The sequence below is a fragment of the Cicer arietinum genome, chromosome 1 (assembly GCF_000331145.2).
Source record: "Cicer arietinum cultivar CDC Frontier isolate Library 1 chromosome 1, Cicar.CDCFrontier_v2.0, whole genome shotgun sequence".
Lineage (NCBI taxonomy): Eukaryota > Viridiplantae > Streptophyta > Magnoliopsida > Fabales > Fabaceae > Cicer > Cicer arietinum.
The window spans coordinates 35,800,499-35,823,208 of NC_021160.2; the positions used below are offsets into that span (position 1 = coordinate 35,800,499).

General features: G+C 30.8%; 1 protein-coding gene across 1 annotated transcript; it reads right to left on the reverse strand.

Moving 5' to 3' along the window:
• Positions 1 to 230: 230 nt before the first annotated feature.
• LOC101510419 (agamous-like MADS-box protein AGL8) lies at positions 231 to 16,312 on the reverse strand. The gene is made up of 8 exons (XM_004488369.4): positions 15,995 to 16,312; positions 2,592 to 2,670; positions 2,293 to 2,357; positions 2,112 to 2,211; positions 1,982 to 2,023; positions 1,171 to 1,212; positions 965 to 1,071; positions 231 to 514 (listed from the first exon to the last, which is right to left on the reverse strand). The coding sequence occupies exons 1-8, from the start codon at positions 16,177 to 16,179 to the stop codon at positions 412 to 414; spliced, it is 723 nt and encodes a 240-aa protein (XP_004488426.1). The 5' UTR covers positions 16,180 to 16,312; the 3' UTR covers positions 231 to 411.
• Between the last annotated feature and the right edge of the window lie 6,398 nt (positions 16,313 to 22,710).

Sequence of the window (22,710 nt, forward strand, 5' to 3'; positions counted from 1 at the left end):
CTGGACGAAACATCCAAGGTGGAAGAAGGGTCTTGACTCGAGTTTGATTTCCTTTATTATCTTCTCCATCACCTCTACTTTGAGAGAAACCTATGTGTCAAAGTAAGTAAACCTATGCCATAAAAAAAAAAAGAGAATGGTGTGATGGATGTGATAGGTTGATAATGTGATATAAAAAAAAAGGAAAAAAAATAGTGTTTAATTGGTGTTAAATATAAAATGTATGTGTATAATTGTTAATATGAAATATTATATATATTATAATCTTCCCGTGAAATGTAGTATATATAATAGACTATATAGCTTGCCATGCTCTGTTTTTATAGCAGATTGTTAGTAGTTAATTTTTAGCTATCCACACATCATTCATTTTAAACATATGAAATGTTGTATTTGTTATACATAAATCATCTACTCATTTACAGGACGAAGCATCCAAGGTGGAAAAAGGGTGTTGACTCGTGTTTGATTTCCTTCGTTATCTTCTCCATCACCTCTACCTTGAGGGGAACCTCTGCATCAAAGTAATTACACCTCTATCTATTAATATTAATTATATACTTTCTAGCCGTTCATACAAATGATAAGATGAATAAGTGAAAATGCTTCACACCATGCATGAAACATATATTATAGTCCAGAAGAAATTCTTCTTCTAACTAATTAATATATATAATAATTAATATATATATATATATATATATATATATATATATATTTATTTAATGCTTATCTGATCATTTTACATATATTAAGAAAAATATATAAATAGAAAACAAAGAATAATAATACTACTAAACTACTATTATCAAATTATTGATGTATTTATTATTATCATAAATATAAAATGAAAATATTAAATTAAGATTAGTGCATGTTGTAATAATTATAGAGTATAATTAAAAAATATAATTAATATTATCTAAAACACTTTGAGGCATATGTGAAATTAAAATGCACTAACCCAATGTTCAATGTCTCCAATGGTTGAGATGCCAGTACAGTGGAGGTTAGATCGATAGCATCATACTGCTGCTCAAGTTGGGCCAATTCTTTCTCTTTCTCCTTTATCTAGTTTTCACTCAAATCATGTAAAGTGAGATTCCATTAAGATTAAAACCATACTACTCTATATAAAGAAAGAGCCACAGTGACAAAAACATCAGCAACCTTTTTTACGAGCAAGTTGTTTTTTTCTTGGAGGGCCTTATCCTGCATAGAAAGAAAGAAACAAAAAATTTGCTAACAAGCAGTAACAAATGACAGCACAACATATTCCAAAACAAGACTTCTTTTCTCACCTCCCATATACACTATGAAAGTAACAGGGTTTTTTTCCGAAGAAAAATATAATTTTTCTACTTTTTATATACGTACTTTCAAATACTATCGTGGTTTCTAGAAATATAAGTTTTTACTACGTTTTATTTCAATTTTATATATATTAATCATTCTACGTTTAGTTTATCATATGTCACATTATTTAAAACATCGTCATCATTTTTTAATTAAAAAATCTGAAGGAGAGAACAAAACTTTCAACTTTTAAAATAGAGAAACAATTTCGTGAATCAATAAAAATAAAGAAACTAAAATTACAATTAAATTAAAATTTTTAAAATTGAACCTAAATCTGATATTTTGTGTGCGGATTGAGAGGGTGAACAAGTAATCATTAAAAAAAAACTACTATGCATGTCCAAATAAGGAGGGAAAAAGGACTAATTATCCATTTAGGCTTAAAAGAGATGTTGGAAAACAGAGACTCAAACAGAGTGTTATTGCCAAAATATAGACTCAAATGAGATTGTTGAATATGTATTTGCTTCCTAAAGTTAGATGCAATATATAAAACATAAATACACATTTTGATTCAAGCTTATTGTAATTCCTTCAATAAAGAAACATTTTTGTATTTGACCATGCATGTATATAAATAAATATATACATGCACATTTGATATCAAAATGAAAGTACTTACCTTTTTGTGGAGCTCTGAAATGGATTCATACATGAGTTGGTTCTGCAAATTACAAATTAAACCATCATAATGATTGGCACATTCAATTCAAACTCTATTGGCAAAACTAATTACAATGTTTTTTATATACCTTCCGCGATCTAATTTGTTTGAGAGCAGAATCAAGCTGATGCTCCAAATTCTGAAGCTCTTTGATACTTAGGCCATCAAGTTCTTCACCCATAAAATTCCTGTAAAGTAAATAATTAACCAAATTAAATATTTCATTAATTACATGATACAATATCCCTTACTTTTAAAAAAATTTATACCTTTGATTTCTCTGTATGATTTCCAACCTTGCCTTCAGCTTTGCATGTTCTATAATCCAATTTTCCTAACAGAATATACAATTAAATCGATTCATCATATATGCAAATTAATAAATCAGTAAAATAAGTAAAATCGTTATAATGTCCATGAGGTATCAACTCAGTAGTAAAATTTTAATTTTATAATCTTAAAGGATGAAGTTCGAATATCCCAAAAATTAATGGTAAAATAGTCATTAATACAACTTTAATTAATAATATGTAAAATAGGTAAAATGGCATAGGAGTTGATTGCATACATTTTGTGGTTGATCAGTTGCAACAAGCTGCCTCTCTGCATATGAATATCTTTCATACCGTTCCAGAATTCTTTCCATACTGATGACAGGAAATTAAAAATGTTAGATAAGATTGTACATGTCTTGAGCGATAATGTTGCCTCTATCAAAAAATTCCAAAGCTTTTATAATTATTTAAATATTATCCTCTTTACATTTTATGTTGTGAGCAGATTTAAATAGTATTTTCATTGACACAAGACAATTTCATTGGGGGAATAAAACTTCCTTCACTTGGAAATCAAGGTGCTTAAATAAAATAAAGACCCAAAAGCCTTAACATTATTGAAATTAGGAAGTTGCTTGTGTAGAGTTTGATAAGAAACTTGTCACCAAATAATTTGGAAGGAACTTGATTGATAAGAAAAATTGAATGTTGCCCAGCATGTCCCCAAAATTTCTTGGATAAAGATTATTGATAAAGAAGACCTATTACCAAGTAAAAGCTTTAATTATGTTTTTGTTCTAATTACTAAAACGAAGAACATTCTTGGGTGAAAACTAATCAATCTTCGTTTTACTAAAACGAAGAACATTCCAAGGTGAAAACTGATCAATCTTCGTTTTACGGAAACCAAGAACATTCTTGGGTGAAAAACTCATCAATCTTCGTTTCTTTTACTTTGATCTTAATTGAAATTAAACAATAATTGGTATCAAGAACATTGGTTATTCGATTCAAAGAAAAGATGACATCAACAAAGTGTGTACCTAAAAAATTTAAGGGAAAAATAATTTTGGGTTATGACGTCTCAAGATGAAAGTTTTGCTGGTTCATTAAGGTTTGGCAGAAGCACTGGGAAGAGAGAAAAACATGGCATCCACACTTTTAGAAAAGGAGAAGAAGGATATCATGAAAAAGCTCATAGTGCTTTAATCTTGAGTCTTGGAGACAAGGTTCTGAGGGAAGTGTCAAAGGAGGCCTCTGCAGCAGGTATTTAGCTCAAGTTAGAATCTTTATACATGACAAAATCATTAGCGAATCATTTATACTTAAAACAAAAGATGTATACTTTCAAGATGCAATATGGGAGGTTAATTGAAGATCATATGGATGAGTTTAATAAGATTGTTTTAGATCTTGAAAATATTGATGTAAAATTGAATGGTGAGGATCAAGCCCTACTATTGATAAATTAATTACCAAGCTCTCTTGAAAATTTGTGTCATACACTTCTTTATGGTAGAGATTCTTTATCATTAGAAGAAGTGCAAGATGCACTAATCTCAAAAGAATTAAAAAGGAAGTCAGATGGAAAAAAAGAAAGCACTGGTGAAGGACTGCTTGTCAGCGCCAAGGCAGGGAAGAAGAATAAAAAATAGAAGAATAAGTTCAAGAATAAAGAAAATGGCAAGTCTAAAATGAAGTGTTTCATATGCAAGAAAGTGGGGCATTTCAAGAAAGAATGCCCAGATTGGAAAGGAAAGAAATGATCAAATAGTGATGATGATTATGGAAATGCATCTATAGCCTCTAAAGGATATGAAAGTACATAAGTTCTTATGGCAAATTCAACTAAAATCACAGATAATGATTGGGTGTTTGACTCAAGGTGTTCATTTCACATGACCTCAAATAAAGGTTGATTCCTTGATTACAAAGAAATTGATGGAGACAAGTTGATTATGGGGAACAAATTAGTTTGCAAGGTAGTTGGAATTGACTCAATCAAGCTGAAGCTGGAAAATGGAACTATGGAGATTTTGTCAAAAGTCAGACATGTCCTAGAGCTGAAAAGGAACTTAATTTCTCTAGGAATGTTAGAAGAAGTTGGTTGTTCATACAAAAAAGAGAAAGGTATTCTAAAAGTTATAAAAGGATCATTGATAATCATGAAGGAAAAAATGGATCATGGTATCTATCTTCTTAATGGTCAATCAGTGACAGGATTGGCAGTTGTGGCAGTCCAAGCATCAAGAAAAACCAACTTGTGGCATCATAGGCTGAGACATGTAAGTCTAAGAGGAATGCAAGTTATGGGCAGACAAGGCATGTTGGGTGGTGACAAGATTGGTGATCTTGAATTTTGTGAGCATTGTATGTATGGAAAGATGCATAGAGTCAAGTGCTCTACAGAGAAACATTGCTCAAAAGAAATTCTAGAGTATGTTCACACTGATCTATGGGGCCCTGCCAAAGTTGCTTCACATAGAGGTAACAAGTATTTTATTACATTTCTTGATGTTTATAGTAGAAAAGTATGGATTTATATGTTGAAAAGCAAGGATGAAGCATTCAATACCTTTAAAGATTAGAACTCTATTTTGAAAACAAGACTAACAAAAGGATTAACACCTTAAGGATAGACAATGATCTTGAATTTTGCAGTGCGGAGTTCACTAATTATTGCAAAACTCATGGTATGAACAGGCATAGGACTGTAAGACACACACCTTACAACTTGTCAAATGCATGTATGCCTGCACAATTTTGGGATGCATCTTGTCAAATACATGTATGCCTGCACAATTTTGGGGATAAGCTGTCCATACAACTTGCTATTTGATAAATTTGATTCCTTCAATTTCAATTGAACTCAAAAATCCTCAAGAAATGTGGACTAGACATGCTGCTAATTACAATCATCTAAAAGTATTTGGGTGTGCTGCACACTATCATGTAAATAAAGGGAATCTAGTTCCTCGAGCCAAGAAAGGGTACTTTGTTGGATATCCAAGTGGTGTAAAATGTTATAGGATATGGTGTCCTGAAAATAGGAAATGTATCATCAGCAAAGATGATAAGTTTCATGAGGCTGACCTATATAAGTCCTTAACCAAGGCTGCAAATGAAAGTTCACATCAAAATGAAGCTGGGAGGTTTGATCTTGAGGTGGAGCAAGCTACAGAAAAAGAGAAAGATCAACAGCAGGCTCAAGACAAGACTGATGCAAACCCAGCTGAACATGCTATGTTTCCAGACCATGATAACTCAACAAAACATGAATTAGATGACTATAACCTCATCAGAGACATAGAAAGAATGACATCAAAACCCCCTAAAAGATATGGTTATGCAGACATGATCGCTATGCATTACATGCTGCTGAGGAAATCATACAAGAAGATCCTAGGAACTACAATGAAGTTGTCTGGTCTCAAGAAAAGACAAATGGATTTTAGCTATGATAGAGGAGCTGAACTCACTAGAGAAGAACAATACCTGGGAACTCATATCTAAGCCTGACAACTCCAGAATAGTAGGCAGCAAGTGGATCTTCAAGAGGAATGAATGAATTCTAGGAGCAGAACCACCTAGGTTCAAAGCAAGGCTAGTAGCAAAGGCATTCACTCAAAAGGAAGGGGTGGCCTACAATGAGATATTTTCTCTTGTAGTCAAACATGCATCTATAAGAATAATCCTAGCCATGGTAGCACATTTTGACATGGATGTCAAAACAACATTTCTCCATGGTGATCTAAATGAAACAATCTTAATGCAACAACCAGATGGCTTTAGGACTCAAGGAAAGAAGGATTAGGTCTGCCTACTAAAGAGATCACTTTATGGGCTAAAGAAATCACCAAGACAATGGTACTTGAGGTTGGTTAATTCATGCTTAGTCAAAGCTATGCTAGAAGTAGTTTTGATAGTTGTGTATTACAAACAAGTATCATCTGCAACATACATTTACTTGTTGTTATATGTAGATGACATGCTAATAACATCTAAAAGTATGAAAGAAATAGAAAAATTAAAGAGCTAGCTGAAGAAATAATTTGAGATGAAGGACTTGGGGTAGCCAAGAGAATTCTAGAAATGAAAATCATCAGAATTAGAGAGCAAGAAAAACTGATAATTTCCCAAGAGATATACATTGAAAAAGTCCTAAATAGGTTCAATATGAGTGAATCAAAGGCTGTCAGCTCTCCAGTTGCAGCTCACTTCAAACTTTATTCACCCATGACACCAAACACAAACCAGAAAATAGAAGACTTGAAGACAATACCATATTCTAGTGCCATATGGAGCATCATGTATGTTATGGTCTGCTCAAGGCTAGACATTTCTTATGTTGTAAGTATCACAAGCGGATTTATGGGAAATCTAGGGATGAGCCATTGGCCAGCTGTCAAATGGATTCTAAGATACCTAAAGAGACTCAAAGTATGTGTTTGGAATACAACAAACAATCAGAATCATTAAAACCACTCCAAGGATTTGTAGACTCTAATTTTGATGGGGATTTAGATAAAAGAAGATCTCTTATATGATATGTGTTCACAATGTTCAACAACACAGTCAGTTGGAAAGCTAATCTTCAATACATAGTTGCATTATCAATCACAGAAGTAGAATATGTTACTCTTGCTGAAGTTGTGAAAGACGGAATTTGGCTGAAAAGATTGATCATGGAACTTGGTGTTAAACAAGAAACTTTTTACATAAATTGTGACAGCCAAAGTGTCATTCATTTGAGTAAAAATAAAATGTATCATGAAAGAACCAAGCATATAGACACCATGCTTCATTTCATCAAGGATGTCATTGAAAGGGGTGAGATAAATGTGGCAAAGGTGCACACCAGTGACAATCTATCTAACATGTTTACAAAATCTGTCACACTTAACAAATTCATACATTGTTTGAATTTGCTTATGATCAATTCCAGAAACTGAGACAGAGGACTAAGAGGATCTGACTTGAAGAGTCACATAAGACTTTGGAGATATAGTTACTAGCAATCTGTTTTGGGTTGTTAGTTTTTAGTTAATTAGTTGTAACTACTTTTGTTTGTTACTCCTAAATTTTAAACAACAAGTATATAAGCCAAAGTAAGCAATGTTGATTCGTAGTGAGAGGCAAATAGTAGTTTTTTCGTGTTGTGCAGAAAACAGGCAGCATAAGTGTAAAAACACTGTAATCATTTCATTTCATAATTAGTGATAATTCGAAGTCGGATCTAGACCCCTAGACATAGGAGTTTATCTCTGAATTTGGTTAACAATTGTGTGTGTTCATGTTAGCATTAAAAGCTTTAATTTTGTTTTTGTTCTAATTACTGAAACGAAGAACGTTCTTGGGTGAAAACTGATCAATCTTCGTTTTACTGAAACGAAGAATGTTCCAAGGTGAAAACTGATCAATTTTTGTTTTACTGAAACCAAGAACATTCTTGGGTGAAAAACTCATCAATCTCCGTTTCTTTTACTTTGATCTTAATTAAAATTAAACAACATGTCATTCCATACATCAACATAAAACTCCATGTAAATCGCACTTTGTTTAATGTTAGGAGCAAGAGAGTTCAAAATTCATGATTAAACCATGATATGGCAATAATTCCAAGCTTCAAAAATTGAATAGAAAGAATTGGTGGGAAAATGGTAAGGTATCATCAAGAAATTGGTGTTTGTTCTTCAAAAGCAAAGCTTTTTTCATGTCACGAGCCTAGATCGGTAGTTGATGTCCATAAGAAATGGTGTAACCAAAACTATCATAACATTTACTAGGATGAAAAAAGAATGGGTTTTGAACTGAATCGGAAACACCATTCCCAAGAAGAGTGACAACTGTGGTAATGGAAAAATTGGAAGAAGAGTTGTGAGGTGTGGTGAGAGTATATCAAAGAAACTCTCAAAATACCATTGATATCGTATTAGTAAAGTAAACTTGAGAGATAAATATTACAAATGAGTAGATCTTATTCTCATTGAATTAAATCTATGAGAATTGTACATTATTTATACAAAGATAAGGATCTAACAATAGTAATTAAATATCGAAAAATATAGAAATTCAATTAATTGTTAAATAAAAATCAACAAAACAATAAGCTTAATTCAACTACTTGTTATATTATGCATCATTCTTTATTAATACTTACTTGTGATCTTATTATTCTTGAATTTCCGACTAGTTTTCAAAATTAAAATTCTAACCAAATACTATGATTGATGGGTATAGCCCCTCTTATGTAATTAGATTTTTCCTTGTGGGTAATTTAATAGATTTGGAAAGTCTGTTTGTTAGTTATTTTTTTACCAAACCTATTTACTAACCTTATCACGAAGTACCTTTTGTTTCGATATTTGATTGTATATAGGTTTGACTATCTTTTGTATAATGTGTAATTAGTATCATTTTCCTGCTTAAAAAAGTCACTAGATTTTGTAGTAAGAGAATGAGAGATATCATATATAATACTATTATTTTGTAAATACAATTAACTTATTATCTATCTCTTTTTTCTCCTAAAGGAAAAATCTTGTAATCAAAGGGGATTTGTGTCCCATGATTAACACTTCTAAAACACTTTTCTGGATAAGTATGACAACAAGGTAGGAAGCTCCCCTTCAAGACCTAGCAAGTGTCATTGACCTAACCCGACTCAAGCTATTTAAGATTAGATTTGATCTAACCCACATTACAAAGAGAGCGGATTATGGTCATATATTATGGCTTTGTATCAATTTAGTTTTGGGTTAATCTTCAGGTAACCTAACTCATAGTGGAGAAGGAAGAAAGATGGTGAGGCATGAAATAATTTATGTCTTAGAAAGAGAGTGTGATAAAGAATCCTGTTGGTGAGGGGAACCATTGGTTTTTGAGGCCGATAGACTATACTTCTATCAATTTTCTTCTTTTCCTTTCATTGAATTATTCCCATCATTAAATACAATTACAAGGTTATCTATGATTTTTGAATTGTTGTTCTATCGATTGATAGGGCCAGTCAAATACTGAAATACAAAAGAGAATCGCCATATATGCTACCGAAAATGTAAATGTGTTGGAACATCAGATGGGAGAGGTAAGGGTAACACTACAAGCATGGATTGTTTAACTTGCAACAACAAAGCATTGTGCTAATATATCTCAGTAAAAATTTGAGACTCAATAGACAACTCCATAATCTAAAAGATTAGGATATTGTGAAACATGTAAGGAGATGTTAGATGTATAGGTAATTCAATCATTCATGAGTGCTTCTTATAGTTTGATAATATTAGTAAAGAAAAAGGACTCTTCGTGAAGAATCTATGTGGTTATAGGACTCTCAATAAAACAACCACTTCTAATAAGCACCTTATTCCTAATGAATAGGAACTAGGAAATAATTAAGGGGAACTACAATATTACCTCGCTACATTTAAGGAGAACTACTTCTAAGGATGCATCTGAACAAATTTAAGGAAGAAATCCAATAAACCTACACACTAATATTGATACGATGGAGACAATAGTCATACTTCCTCTCGGTCTAGATCTTTTCATAATACATAAACTAAATAGAACAAAACAAAACATTATTGATAAAAGAATCTTCTTGGTGAAGGAAACTATTTAGCTTTTGGGGATGATAGATTATATCTCTATCAAATATATGTTTTTCCTTTACTTTAATTGTTTGTGTCATTCAATATATTTACAAAGTTATCCATCACTTTCAAACTATTGTTCTATTAATTGACGTGAGCCAATGAATATTGAAACATGAATGAGAACCACCACAAATGCCACAAAAAATGTCTAACCTAGTAGATGTGTTAGAACACTAGATGGGAAAGATTGAGGTAACATTACAAGCATGAATTTGGTGGGTTAACTTGCAATAACAAAACACTGTGCTAATAAGGCTCAACAAAACTATAGTAAAGAAACTCATTGATGAGCTAGTGGTGATGGAGCAATAGTTCAATGATTTGCTTCAAGTTGTATCACATGTCTTGGAATAAATTGAAAATTCCTATGTTTGAAGTAGATGACATAATTTATTGGATCACACAAGGATAAAATTAATTTAATGTTCAAAATACCACAAATAATATTTGTGTCAAACTCGCTCAATTTCTTGTTGGAAGCAAGCAATGAACTATCTTGCAAAAACTGAAGAATATGATGATTGTTCTCTATGGAGCAAGGAGACTAGAAAATACATTTGAATAATTATCTACTCTTTGGCAGAGTAAGAATATGGAGGAGATTACAAGGCATTTGAGCTATTATTGTCTCAAGTAGGATGTTTCCAAGAAAAACAATATCTTTGGTATTTTAAGAGTGATTTGAAGCAACACATTCGAATAAAAACACAATCTTAACCCAAAAATGAGAATGCAGATTATGAGAGTGGCAAAAGCGTAGAAGAAAAGTTGGTGGGTGAGAACGATGACGATGATAGAAGAAGAAACTATGAAAAAATAATGAGTGAGAGCATGGGCCGATGTGTGGAGGGAGCGATTAAAAATAAAATGAATTGAATGTAAATATGGGTTGGAGCAGCTCAAATAAAAATAAATAAAAACTTCAATCAATACCAAGTCAAAAGGGGAAGAATGGTCACCAAAGTGAGTCATTGGAGAGGTGTAAGACTTCGAAAGTCATTTATATGAAGAAGTGATGGACAAGAGGGCGAGAGGGATCAGTTTTAAATGTCAAAGAAAATGTCACTGCACCATCACAATATGGAAGGATACATTTTAAATGAAGAAAGAGACATAATAACAATATGGAGACACGTCAATATGGGAGTAAGTTCAACCTAGAGTAGAACCATAAAAATCGAGGGAATTATTGTGAGCACAAACATTGTCGTGCTAGTGTCGCAAGCTATATTTTACAACCTTGAAGCTCTCCATTGCATTGAGTTATCTATGATGGAAACGAAAACAAAGCATATAAGGTTAGGTGATGGCCATAACATTTTCACTAGGGAGATCTTCCAAGGGATTGATATCACCTTGGGTTCACATGTTTTCATTATGGATGATTTGGTATGAGCTTGACGTGGATTTAGGGGTATCTTGGTTCAGAACCTTAGGTAAAGCGATGATAGAATTGAGTGACCTTTCTATGAAACTTTGGCACAATGAAAAAGTGACAAATCTATCGAGCAAGGATGTCAGACAAGGAAAATTTTGCTCACTTAGCACCATTAATTCTTAAAGTAAACAAAAAAGTGAGGGATAGAAATTGAAGTGTCCTTGAATAACACCCTTGTCTTTTTTAGATGATATATTATAACTATTAATTTTCTACTTTTTCTTGTCTCTAATTGTCTAGGTCATTGAATATGATTATAGTTATTCTTCATTTTTGAATTTTTGTTCTATTAATTGATTTGAGACACTTAATACTTTAAAGCGAAGGAGAATCACCATAGATGTCACAACAAATGTCTAACATGGTAGATGTGTTGGAACACCAGATGAGAGAAATCAAAGAAAAGTTACAAGCAATTGTTGAATAACTTGCAATAACAAAGCATTATGCTAGTATAAAGAGCTCATTAAAATTGTGGGAAAACTAGCTAATAGGCCAATGGTGATGAAGCAATCGTTAGGTGATTCATATCTAGTTGAATCACTAATGTATTAGAAAAAAGTGAAATTGCCTATGTTGGAAGGAGATGACCTAATTGTTTGGGTCAAACGAGCAGAAATATAATTTAATGTTCATAATATACCTTAAATAAGATCCATATGAAGCTCTCTCTTTCAAGAATGGAGGGCTCAACAATCCACTAGTTCAATTTGTTGGTGGAAACAAAGGATGAATTATCTTAGGAAAAACTAAAGTATGCGATGATTGAGCGCTATGGAGGAATGATATTGAAAAATACTTTTGAACAATTATATAATCTTTGGAAGAATAAGAACATGGACAAGTTTGTCGAAGAATTTGAGCTATTATCGTCTCAAATATGTTATTCCTAGAAGAACAATATCTTACCTATTTCATGAGTAATTTGAAGCCACACATTCAAAGAACAGTATGCACTATTAACCCAAAAATGTGTGTGCAGGTCATGAAGGCTACATAGGACGTAGATGAAGAATTGGTGGTTGAGGACGACGACAATGGAAAAAACTATGAGAAAGGTAAAAGTGATTGTACTGGCCAAAGTGATGGGGGAAATTTTAGCCCAAGTAATAGAGGTGGGAGAATCAAACATACTCTTAGAATTTTGTTGGGTATCGATTAGAGGTGTTCATGGTGCAAAACCCAAACCGCATTGGACCACATTAATGGTTTGGTTCAGCTATTGAAAATCACTTTCAAATCAAGTTCAATATAGTTTTGAATCGGTTTAAAACTGGTTTATAAATATAAACTAGTTTAATATTTTGAACAAATATTTAATTAATATCGATTTCAAAATAGATATTTGGAAAAAGAATTTTGAAATTCTTTTCATAAAAAAATAACAATTTTTTTAAGAAAAATAAATGTAAAAAATATTCTGATAAAAAACTTTCGAAATGTTTTTTTTGAAAAAAAAATTTCGAGAAATTTTTTTTGATTTTTTTTCGAGAAAAGTTTTTTTGAGAAAAATAGATATAAAAATTTCTCGATAAAAAAAATTCAAGATAAAAGTTTCAATTTTTTTCTTGAAAAAAATGTTTTCGATTTCTTTCCCAAATTTTTCAAGATAAAAATGATTTAAGTTTTTTTTTTAAAAAAAGTTTCGATATTTCTTATATTTTTTTTTTTTTGAGAAAAATAAAGTTAAAAAATTTTGTAAGAAATAAAATCTTAATTGAGGTTAAAAAAATTTTAAAATTGTTAAACTGATTTTTAAATTAAGTTTGATTAACTAAATAGTTTTAAATATGTGATTCAATTTATGAATCATTTAAATGATTTGATTTTTTGTGGTATAATGCAATCCAATTTATCAATATGGTCCAATTAATTATATTTTTAAACACCCATATAGATACTATGAAACAAAAATCAATTCAAAATAATTAAACATAAAAAAAATGACATAATATTTGAATAATTAAATATTAGATACCATACTCAACAAAACTCTAATAATGTATGGCAAAACTCTAATGTATGGGAGTGTTTACTTATACTAGTACATACACAGGGGATTGACACTTCAAAAGGAAAAACCGAAGTTTGAAACCTTTCTTGTAAATACACGTTGAAGGATCTGATCTATAGTAAGTATATTTGTACAACCTATAGGAGTATTAAATAAACTAAATTGATTATATTAATTTAGTCTATATCTGACTGAAGGAGTTCAATATTAGTTTTTATTTACATAATATTAATAAACTAATGTTTTGTAACCACAATTTTTAACTACCTAGTTTCACAGTCTCTGAATTGGTCAAGGTAAAAAGTAAAAACGGTTACGAAATAGTGGTAAAAAGTAGCACTAACTAACAAGTAACAAGAGTGAAGAGGTGTGATGTAAGTGTTTGGAAATTGAATTGGCATTATGTGTGCATGCATGACACACACTACTTTTTTCTGTTATTATATTTGACTCATATTTGTGTGTGAAAGAAAAAGATGTCAGATGAAGATGGTTGTTTCAAATAGCGAATATTGAACAATAAATGCTTTATATGGCCATGCGGGAGTAACGTCCCCTACCTCTCTACAGTACACAAAATACTATAACGTCCCATCTCTGTTCCAATCCATGTCTACTCATTTCTCTCTCTCTTTTGAAGCCCCCACAAATTTATTACTCAATATTTCACATCAAACTAATGAAATAAGTACTTGTTACCAATAACTCAAGTTATATGCCACCGCGCGTGCTCGTTAAAATATTTTGAAGTACAATAAATATTATTATTATAATCAAGTGTATGTTAGAGTTTCATCATGGAAAAATGGATTTTCAGATTATTTGAACTATATTTCCTTAAGGATTTTAAGTTTGAATGTGATGTGATGCTTCAATCTATTTTTGTTAATTTTTTTTAATCTATTTGTGTCATTGTTTTTAAGTTTCTAGACTTCAATTGTAATCAACTAATGGTATTAAATTTGATGGTTTGATTGAAGTTTAATGGATTATTTGTATCGAAAGTATTTTTTAATAATTGTGTTTAAGTAATATTTTGCTGATTTATGATGTCTACAGCGTTCAAGTGTGGATGAAAAAATTATAGATTTCCACTTAATGAGGAATATAGGAAGATGAATATATGAACTCATATTGATGAAGAGATTTTTAGTGGGATAAGTGTGACTTATAGTCTCACATTGAATTGAATGAAAAAATGAATGATGAATATTATATCTTTTTCTAGTTTTAAATATAAAAAAAAAAAAACAAAAAAATCAATAAAATTGATATATTTGGTATAAACTTCACACCAAATAATCAACTTTTGGTGTATAAATAAGAGGGCCTCATATATTTAATATGTTTGGTTTCGTAAAGATATGATTTCAAATCTACTTATGAGTTAACTATTAGCTCAACCTGATGATCCATCTTGCTCCATTGTGACCCAACAAATATTTAGTTATAAAGATTGAATTATTCTATTTTCAAATCAATCATAATGTAAAGATACTTCTGTGATATTTTTATTCCTATTTCTATTGAATCTTAAAGAATATAGTTTATAGACGGATTTGGTCTCAATCTATTAAGACTTTGTTCATATTTAATTTCACACGGTTTACTTCAATTCATATTAGGTCTACAATAAAGTTTATAGAAAAAGTGGTTTGGTTCCAATTGATTAAAATTTTGATTATATTTGACTTTACATAATTAATTTCAATAGGTTGATGTACTCCTTTACTCCCCTTAACATTATTTTTGTTTATAAAAAAATATGATTAAACTCAATCCATATTAATAGTATAATTTGTTTACTAGTAGTATAAATTACAGATTTTGGTTTGGTCCTAACGAATAGTTAGGAAAAATATAGTAAATGTGAAATATATATACACCGATGGATGAAACAAATAAACCTAGTTGCTTTGAAAAATAAACAAATAAACCTTGCAACGTTGAAAAAGATAAAGAAAGTAACTTCTCCCTTAAATAATATTTGGATTACACTCATCTTTACTCTAACTTTACTTCATTGAGAAGGTAATATTTATAAACTTTAATTCATTTTACCATAAAAAAAATCTTATGTGCTTTTGCATAGTTTTTATTTACAACCTCGTTAATTTACAATTTTAACTCTTACCATCAACTAACAAGCAATAAAAAATAACTAAAATAAAAAAGGAAAAACTAAAAAAAAAAAAATCTTTGATCCCAAAATCATAAAACAGGGAACATGGAACATGGAGAAGATGCATGCATAGTTTAAGTAGATCAATAAGAGAAATCAAAGCATATATAATATTATTTAAAAAAAAAGGAATAAAACACAACCACTCACAACAAAACATATATAGTAAATAATAGAAATAATTAATTAAAGAAATTTAGAGAAAGGTTCTTAAGTCCATACTCAACGGACAAATATCGATATTGTTAAGTTAGATATTTTGTTTTGGATTCGAATTCAGAACCTTGCAATTGTGTAAGTTAATTATGATAAAATTTATTGTCTTTTCTGTAACAATAAGAAAAAGAAGAAACCTAGAGAAAAAAAAAAATTATAGTACGTATAAGTAATTAGAATAGAAGTACCATGGATCGCTTGAATACTCATAGAGCTTTCCTTTGTTGGAGAAAACTATAAGAGCAACTTCAGCATCACAAAGCACAGAGATCTCATGAGCTTTCTTGAGTAATCCAGATCTTCTCTTAGAAAAAGTTACTTGCCTGTTGATCTTGTTTTCAATTCTCTTCAACTGCACCCTTCCCCTCCCCATATCTCAATTACTATAATATACTCTCTACACTTAAAATCCTTTTGATATAATAATATATTATGTATGTTTTTCTTACTAGTTATGGAATTCTATAAACTTGTATGCTATATATGTCTCGATCCCTAGCTAGATGTGATTCCTTTTTATAATAATTTGGAAAATACTCAAAATGAAAAATAAAATAGAGGAGAATTCATTGGGTGGCATGATTATATTGGAGGAAAATAAAAGGAAAAGGTTAAAGTTGAGAAAACGGGTGGAGAAAAGTGGTACTATTAGGAGAAATTTGTTGTCGACTTGGGATTGGACAAAGGTACTAATAGGACAATCCGTGGTTGTCTTATCCGCCCTATTTAATTTCTCGTACGATTTCTCGTTGCACGTTTATATTACATTATTTATTAATAACAACTTCCGACGTGGATCAACTTTTGGATCACTACTTACCAATTACAAATTTTATTGGCCAAATGTATTTTAGAAATAATAGTCTATGACCTGTTTATTTTTATGAATATATAAAATAATGATATAATAAATGTCTAATAATTATGAAATATTTTTTTTATATCCAACTTATATTAATTAAGTTGTTGAATGAAGTTGATTATTATATTTGGTGTATCGGATAGAATACATATATGATCTAATATAAATATGATATGATAGGAAGATAAACATTATTTTATATAGTGTGTTGATTTGCACATAATAATAAATAATCTAATATTATTTTATCAAATTATTCATTTGAAACATATATCATCATAATATTATATAATATATTATATTTAAATAAAAAATTATTATTATAATTAATCGGAAAAAATTATCATTGGGATACAATTACATACTATTTACTTTTCAAAAAAATTTACACAATACTTTTAAAAACTATAAATTAAAAAAGAATACTTTAAAAAAAATTAAATAACTATTGAATGAAATTTATATTTTAAAAAATTCATTAACACATACTACTAAATAAATAATTTCAATTTTTAAAAAATAATAATGGATAACTAGTTCAATTGGTAGTGGGAATGAATGGACGGTGGTACTTATTCCAACGGAATGTAAAAATTCGTGATTCCTATCAAGAGGAAAAGGGGGCGAAAAAGTCGTGATTAACAGTGCCGATAACGGTAAAGGTTCGACTATTAAAAGGATCTTAATTAACGAAGAAGGGTCTCATAGAAGGGTCCAAGGTCCAGCATATTTATGATTGCCACAATGAGGGATAATGGAGTGTTGACTAATATTAATGAGGATTTTGGGGAGAGAGGTTTTAAATCTACACAGAAAAAAATGGTTGAGCGTGGAGTGAAAAGTTCATTGAAGACTGCATCTTTTTGGACATTGAGAGCAGCATACCAATCTTTTTCAAAGATGGTCGGTCAATCAATGGGGAGATGCAAAATTTTAGCCAAAATGGTAAGAATAAGACTAATTTCAACTCCTTTTAGACTTGTGACAACCAAGGATTTATCATGAAAGGTTTGAGCTTTGCAGTAGAAGGCACAAATAACATTTGGATAGTAAGAATATGAGATTTCCAAGAACTTGGACCAACCTAGAGCATCAGTGTATTGTTTGATTGGAGTTCATTTAAAATGAAGATTATCAAACACAAAAACCCGTTCAATCCCAGCTGGTCTTTCAACCCATTTGTCTTGGTATATTTTTTTATATTTGGATAAGAGAAGTGGTGGGATGAGGATTTTGGAAGTTGTTTTATGAAGTGGGTTTTGTGGAGTTATTGTTTTGCGCGTATAACGTTCTGATAGGATGAGTGTAGATGGAGAACGTTATGAACTTTTGGTTTTTTGAGTAGATTGTTAAGAGAGCTATGGAGTTTTAATTTTTTGTTTTGCCAAAAAATGTGATAGAGTGGGTGATAACTTAGCAGTTGATTTGGAGGGTGAAATTGATGGTGTTTGTTGAGGAATGGATTTTGATTTCCTTGAGGATGATTTGGACGTGGATTAAAGGCGTTTTACTAATTTTGAGGATGAAATGGAGGGTTTAGAGGATATTGGTGGTGATTGAGAAATAGGGGTAAAGCGTTGGAATGGAGACAAGGAACTAGATTCATCATCGAAGATAGTGTAGATAGTTGTGTCCACACTTTTTGATTTTTTTGAGTTGTCAACACCAGCCACGATTCTCATGGATCGTTGTTTGGTTGGATGATTGAGTTCGATTATATTGTTTCTGGAAATGCGGTTGTGCTTGATTAGTGTTTGGAGAAATACATTTTAATATGGGAGGAAGTACAATATTGAGTTGAGCTAGGGAAATGGGAGGTGGGTTGGGCTCAAGAGGATTAGTATGGGTCAAGAGGATCGATTCGTAAAGGAAACATTTGAAGAAGCTAATGAGGAAGGTCGTTACAGAGACCTAAACCATACCAGAAAAATGATTTAGAAAGAATGACATTTCAGTGTTATGGTTGCATAGGAGCACATCTAAAGAAATATTGTCCTCAAACTTGATAATGTTGTGGCCCAAAGGTCACTATGCTAGGTATTATCCACAACGACAAAGTCGGCAATAAGGCCAGAGAAACTATCCAAATAATTTATGGCAATATTAGAAGAAAGGGCAGAGACTCTATTGAACAATGACCCAAGAATCAGAATGATAGGACGACCATAAAGGTATTCACAGTGAGAGATGTTGAGGCTTTTGAACCTACAAAGTTGGTATAAGGTATGTCTCTAGTTAGATATACCTACTTTAGTTGCACTATTATTTGATTAGAGAGCAACACATTATTTCATATATATGATGTGTGTTGAATTCTCGAAACTAGAGTTAGTATATCTCGATAATAAGGTAACCATTTCAACTCCGCCATGGAAAATAATGGCAATATGTTAGGTTTGCGTAAATTGTCCCATTACTTTTGAAAATCAAATTTTTTTGGAAGATCTTGAGGTTCTTTCGGTGTATGACTTATATATTATCTTTGAAATGGATTGGTTGTTTGCAGACAATATAACCTAAAAATGCAAGAAGAATATGATAATATTTGAAGAATGAAAGAAATATAGGGAACTAGTGAATATCACCCATAAACTTATTATGTTATTCTCCATGACTAGAAAAGAGACATCGACGACGAAAGAATTATTAGTTGTGTGCTAGTTTTCAAAAATGTTTCCTAACAGCGTTCTAGGACTGCCACCAATAAGATAAGTATAGTTTGATATAGATTTGGTACCAAGTACTAGACCAATCTCTATTTGTGAAAAAGAAAGACGATGTGTGAAGAATATGCGTAGACTATAGAAAACTCAACAAGGAAGTTGTGAAGAATAAGCATCCATTGCCAAGGATTGACGACTTGATGGATCAATTGAAATGAGCATACGTATTTTCGAAGATTGATTTGAAGTCAAGATACCAACATATTAGGGTGAAGGAAGATGATATTCCTAAAGTGACTCTTAGATCCGGATATGAACATTATGAGTATTTGGTTATGTCAATCGATGTGACTAATGGATTACATGAATACGATCTTTAGGCCACACTTAGATCAATTTGTTGTATTCATTGATCATATTATAATCTAATCAATGAACAAAGAAAATGAAGAACATATAAAGATAGTACTCATCAATAGGATTCATCTGAAGGAAAGACAAATGTATGCGAAAGATAATGTTCATTAGTAACTTTTTCTTGAGTTACTTCACTTAATAACTCTTCGTAACATTAAGTTTCACCTATCTAGGCGTTCTATGTTTTTATATTACAATCAAGATCATGCATATTTTATTTTATTTTATTTATAAAATTTGGATGTGTAACAATAAGATCTCATAGTGAGTATTTTACTTGTATTTTAAAAACTATAACATACGTTGAATTGAACTTACTTATAACAGTATCAAATGCTATTACAATTTTATAAAAATTTACATAATAAAAACTAATAATTTTGATGGTTTGATTGGTGAAATTTAATGTCTATTATTAAACGGATTAACTACTGCAAAAATTAAAGTTGGAATCAACTTTAAACACTCCCAACGTCTCATTGTGAAATCTAAGTAACTAACCTAATATGTTTATAATAATTAATCGTGCTCCGTTGAAAATACGAAGGAACTTAAACTTAAAAATAATGAATAGATATACTTCAAAATGTATATATACGTATAATAGAGGAGTACAATGTGTTTGAAGATCCATAGGATACCGCGTGATAATCATGAGACCAAGTATTCAAAATACATTGATATATCAAAACACTAAATAGGAATTATTATGACAATACACCCTAGCTATCAACAAGACAATTGTCCTCATCATGCAACACTAGCGTCTCCATTTCTAGTTGTATGCGCACTCAACAAATCATAACAACATATGCGTCCAAACGATCCATATTTCTCCAAAAACACAAATATACTATCGGATCTAATTAGGGATGAAAGAAATGCAAATTATAGATGAAATTATCAAGGTTTAAGGAATGATAAGAGATACCTTGTTGCCAAGGATGGATCTCCAACTTCTACCGATCCAAAAATAGCATCTTTTGTACCAAAACAATCTATATTCCACAACAAGTTTAAAACAATAAAATAAAAAATTAAAGACAACTCAAAGGTGAATCATACTCTACAAAATCTGAGAAGAAAAATATCCATACCACCAACAAATGGCATAGACATAACACATAATGATTTCTAAATTACAGAAAATGCCTACGAATGAACGTAGCCATATTACATTGTTTGATCAAGAATTAAATGATGATTTTAGTTTAGAATCAAGAAATCAATCTTAGATCATGTTAGAATAATTAAAAACAAGTATGGAAACAAAGACTCGATGCTTTAGACATTTGGATAGAGTTTTGTGATAGGAAGGAGTGGAAAAAGTGTGTGAAAAGAAAGGTAATTAATATCGGACCAAATTGACCGATTCAATCGGTTGCACCAAAAATTGGACCTAAACCCAGTTCAATTACGATCAAAAACCGGCTTGATACAAAACAGGTGGAAAAACCCAAACACTGAAGTAATGTAGGAAAAACTAGGTGAACTAGGACCACTTATTTTTAAAGTAAAAAAACCAAATTATTTTATATAACATTCAATGGACTGCACTCATAATTAAATGGTTTGCAGTCATACTTAATAACGCATTACACCATTTTTTTAGGCTTAAATATATATACCCTCCTTATAATCCAGGATCACTTTGATTTTAGTCTTGGTAAAATCTTTTTCTTTCAATTTGACATTGCAATTTCAAAAAAATAATAATAATTTGTTATCTGGTTAAATTTTTTTGCTAATGTGTATATAATTTGATGATGTGGCATATGTGATGACACATATTTTTTTGTTGATTCACCGTGAAACATTTATTAATCATTAAATAGTTAAATAAGTTTTTAGTCCCTATAAAGTTTTGCTTTTAATCTCTGTAAAAAATAATCACATGTTTTATTCCATACAAAATTATTCAAGTTGTTTTAGTCATTGCTAAAATAAAACATAGTCCAATTTTTAAATTTTTGAATGGTTGTTTGCAAGTACGTTTAGAATATTATTAAAAGTTCATCTGCACAAATATAGAATTTTTTAAATTTGGATGACTTAAATATAATTTTTTAAATATCGTGTTCAAGTTAAAAGTCCTTTAAATATGGACATAAAAATCAACTTTTGAGCTCATTTTTTGTGTATGAAATTTTTATAGTGTTGTAAACATGTAAGCAGAATAATCATCCAAAAATACATGTTGACGTTTCAACGGAGACTAAAACTGCTAGCATAATAATTTTGTAGGGACTAAAATATTTGATTTTTTTTTTTTTTTACAATGACTAAAACCTGATGTAGCTAAATATCACTAGAAAGGGGGTTGAATAGGGATTTTGCTGTAAAAATAATTTTCAAGTGTTTTTAAAACTATCCTCTCACTTTGGATGGTAAGTCTGAGGATGTGTTTTTTCAAACCTTCAGTTTTGAGTTGAGCAAAAGAGTTAGAGAAGAATATGAGAGAGACACACACAATTTTATACTGGTTCACTCAAAGATGGCTACGTCCAGTCCTCACACCCTTGTGAGATTTTACTAAAGTTCAAGCAAATCAACCTCACGTTGAGGATGATTACAAAATGTGTATTCTTTAGCTTCACCAAGCTTAGAATCAACTTTCAAATATTTCCAAGTGTATCTCACATGGAAATTACAAAGTAATATGAGAGTGATTGATTCTAAATACTTTCTCAAAGATTTTCAAAGATATTGTGTAGGATTAAAGAAAGTATGAAGTGAGGATGGGTATTGCTCTTGATAGATTTAAGATGCTTGATCTTTTTATGCAATTGTGTTGTGTGTTGTATGATGAAGAGCTTGCTGCATTTTATACAGGTTCAAGCTCTTTGATGACCGTTGGAATTCATTACAAAAGATCCAAGGTTTTTCATCATAATTACAGAACTGCCATTCAACTTGTTCTTGGAATAGCAGAGGCCATCCTCGCGCATGCATATCAGCTTCC

Bases quoted from the DNA above. Each gene is read 5' to 3' on its own strand.
- LOC101510419 (XM_004488369.4), bottom strand. From the start codon at position 16,179: ATGGGGAGGGGAAGGGTGCAGTTGAAGAGAATTGAAAACAAGATCAAC. The intron at 2,024-2,111 runs GTATATAAAAAA...TGTAATTTGCAG, and splicing joins AACAAATTAGATCGCGGAAG to AACCAACTCATGTATGAATC. The intron at 1,213-1,981 runs GTAAGTACTTTC...CTTTCTATGCAG, and splicing joins TTTCAGAGCTCCACAAAAAG to GATAAGGCCCTCCAAGAAAA.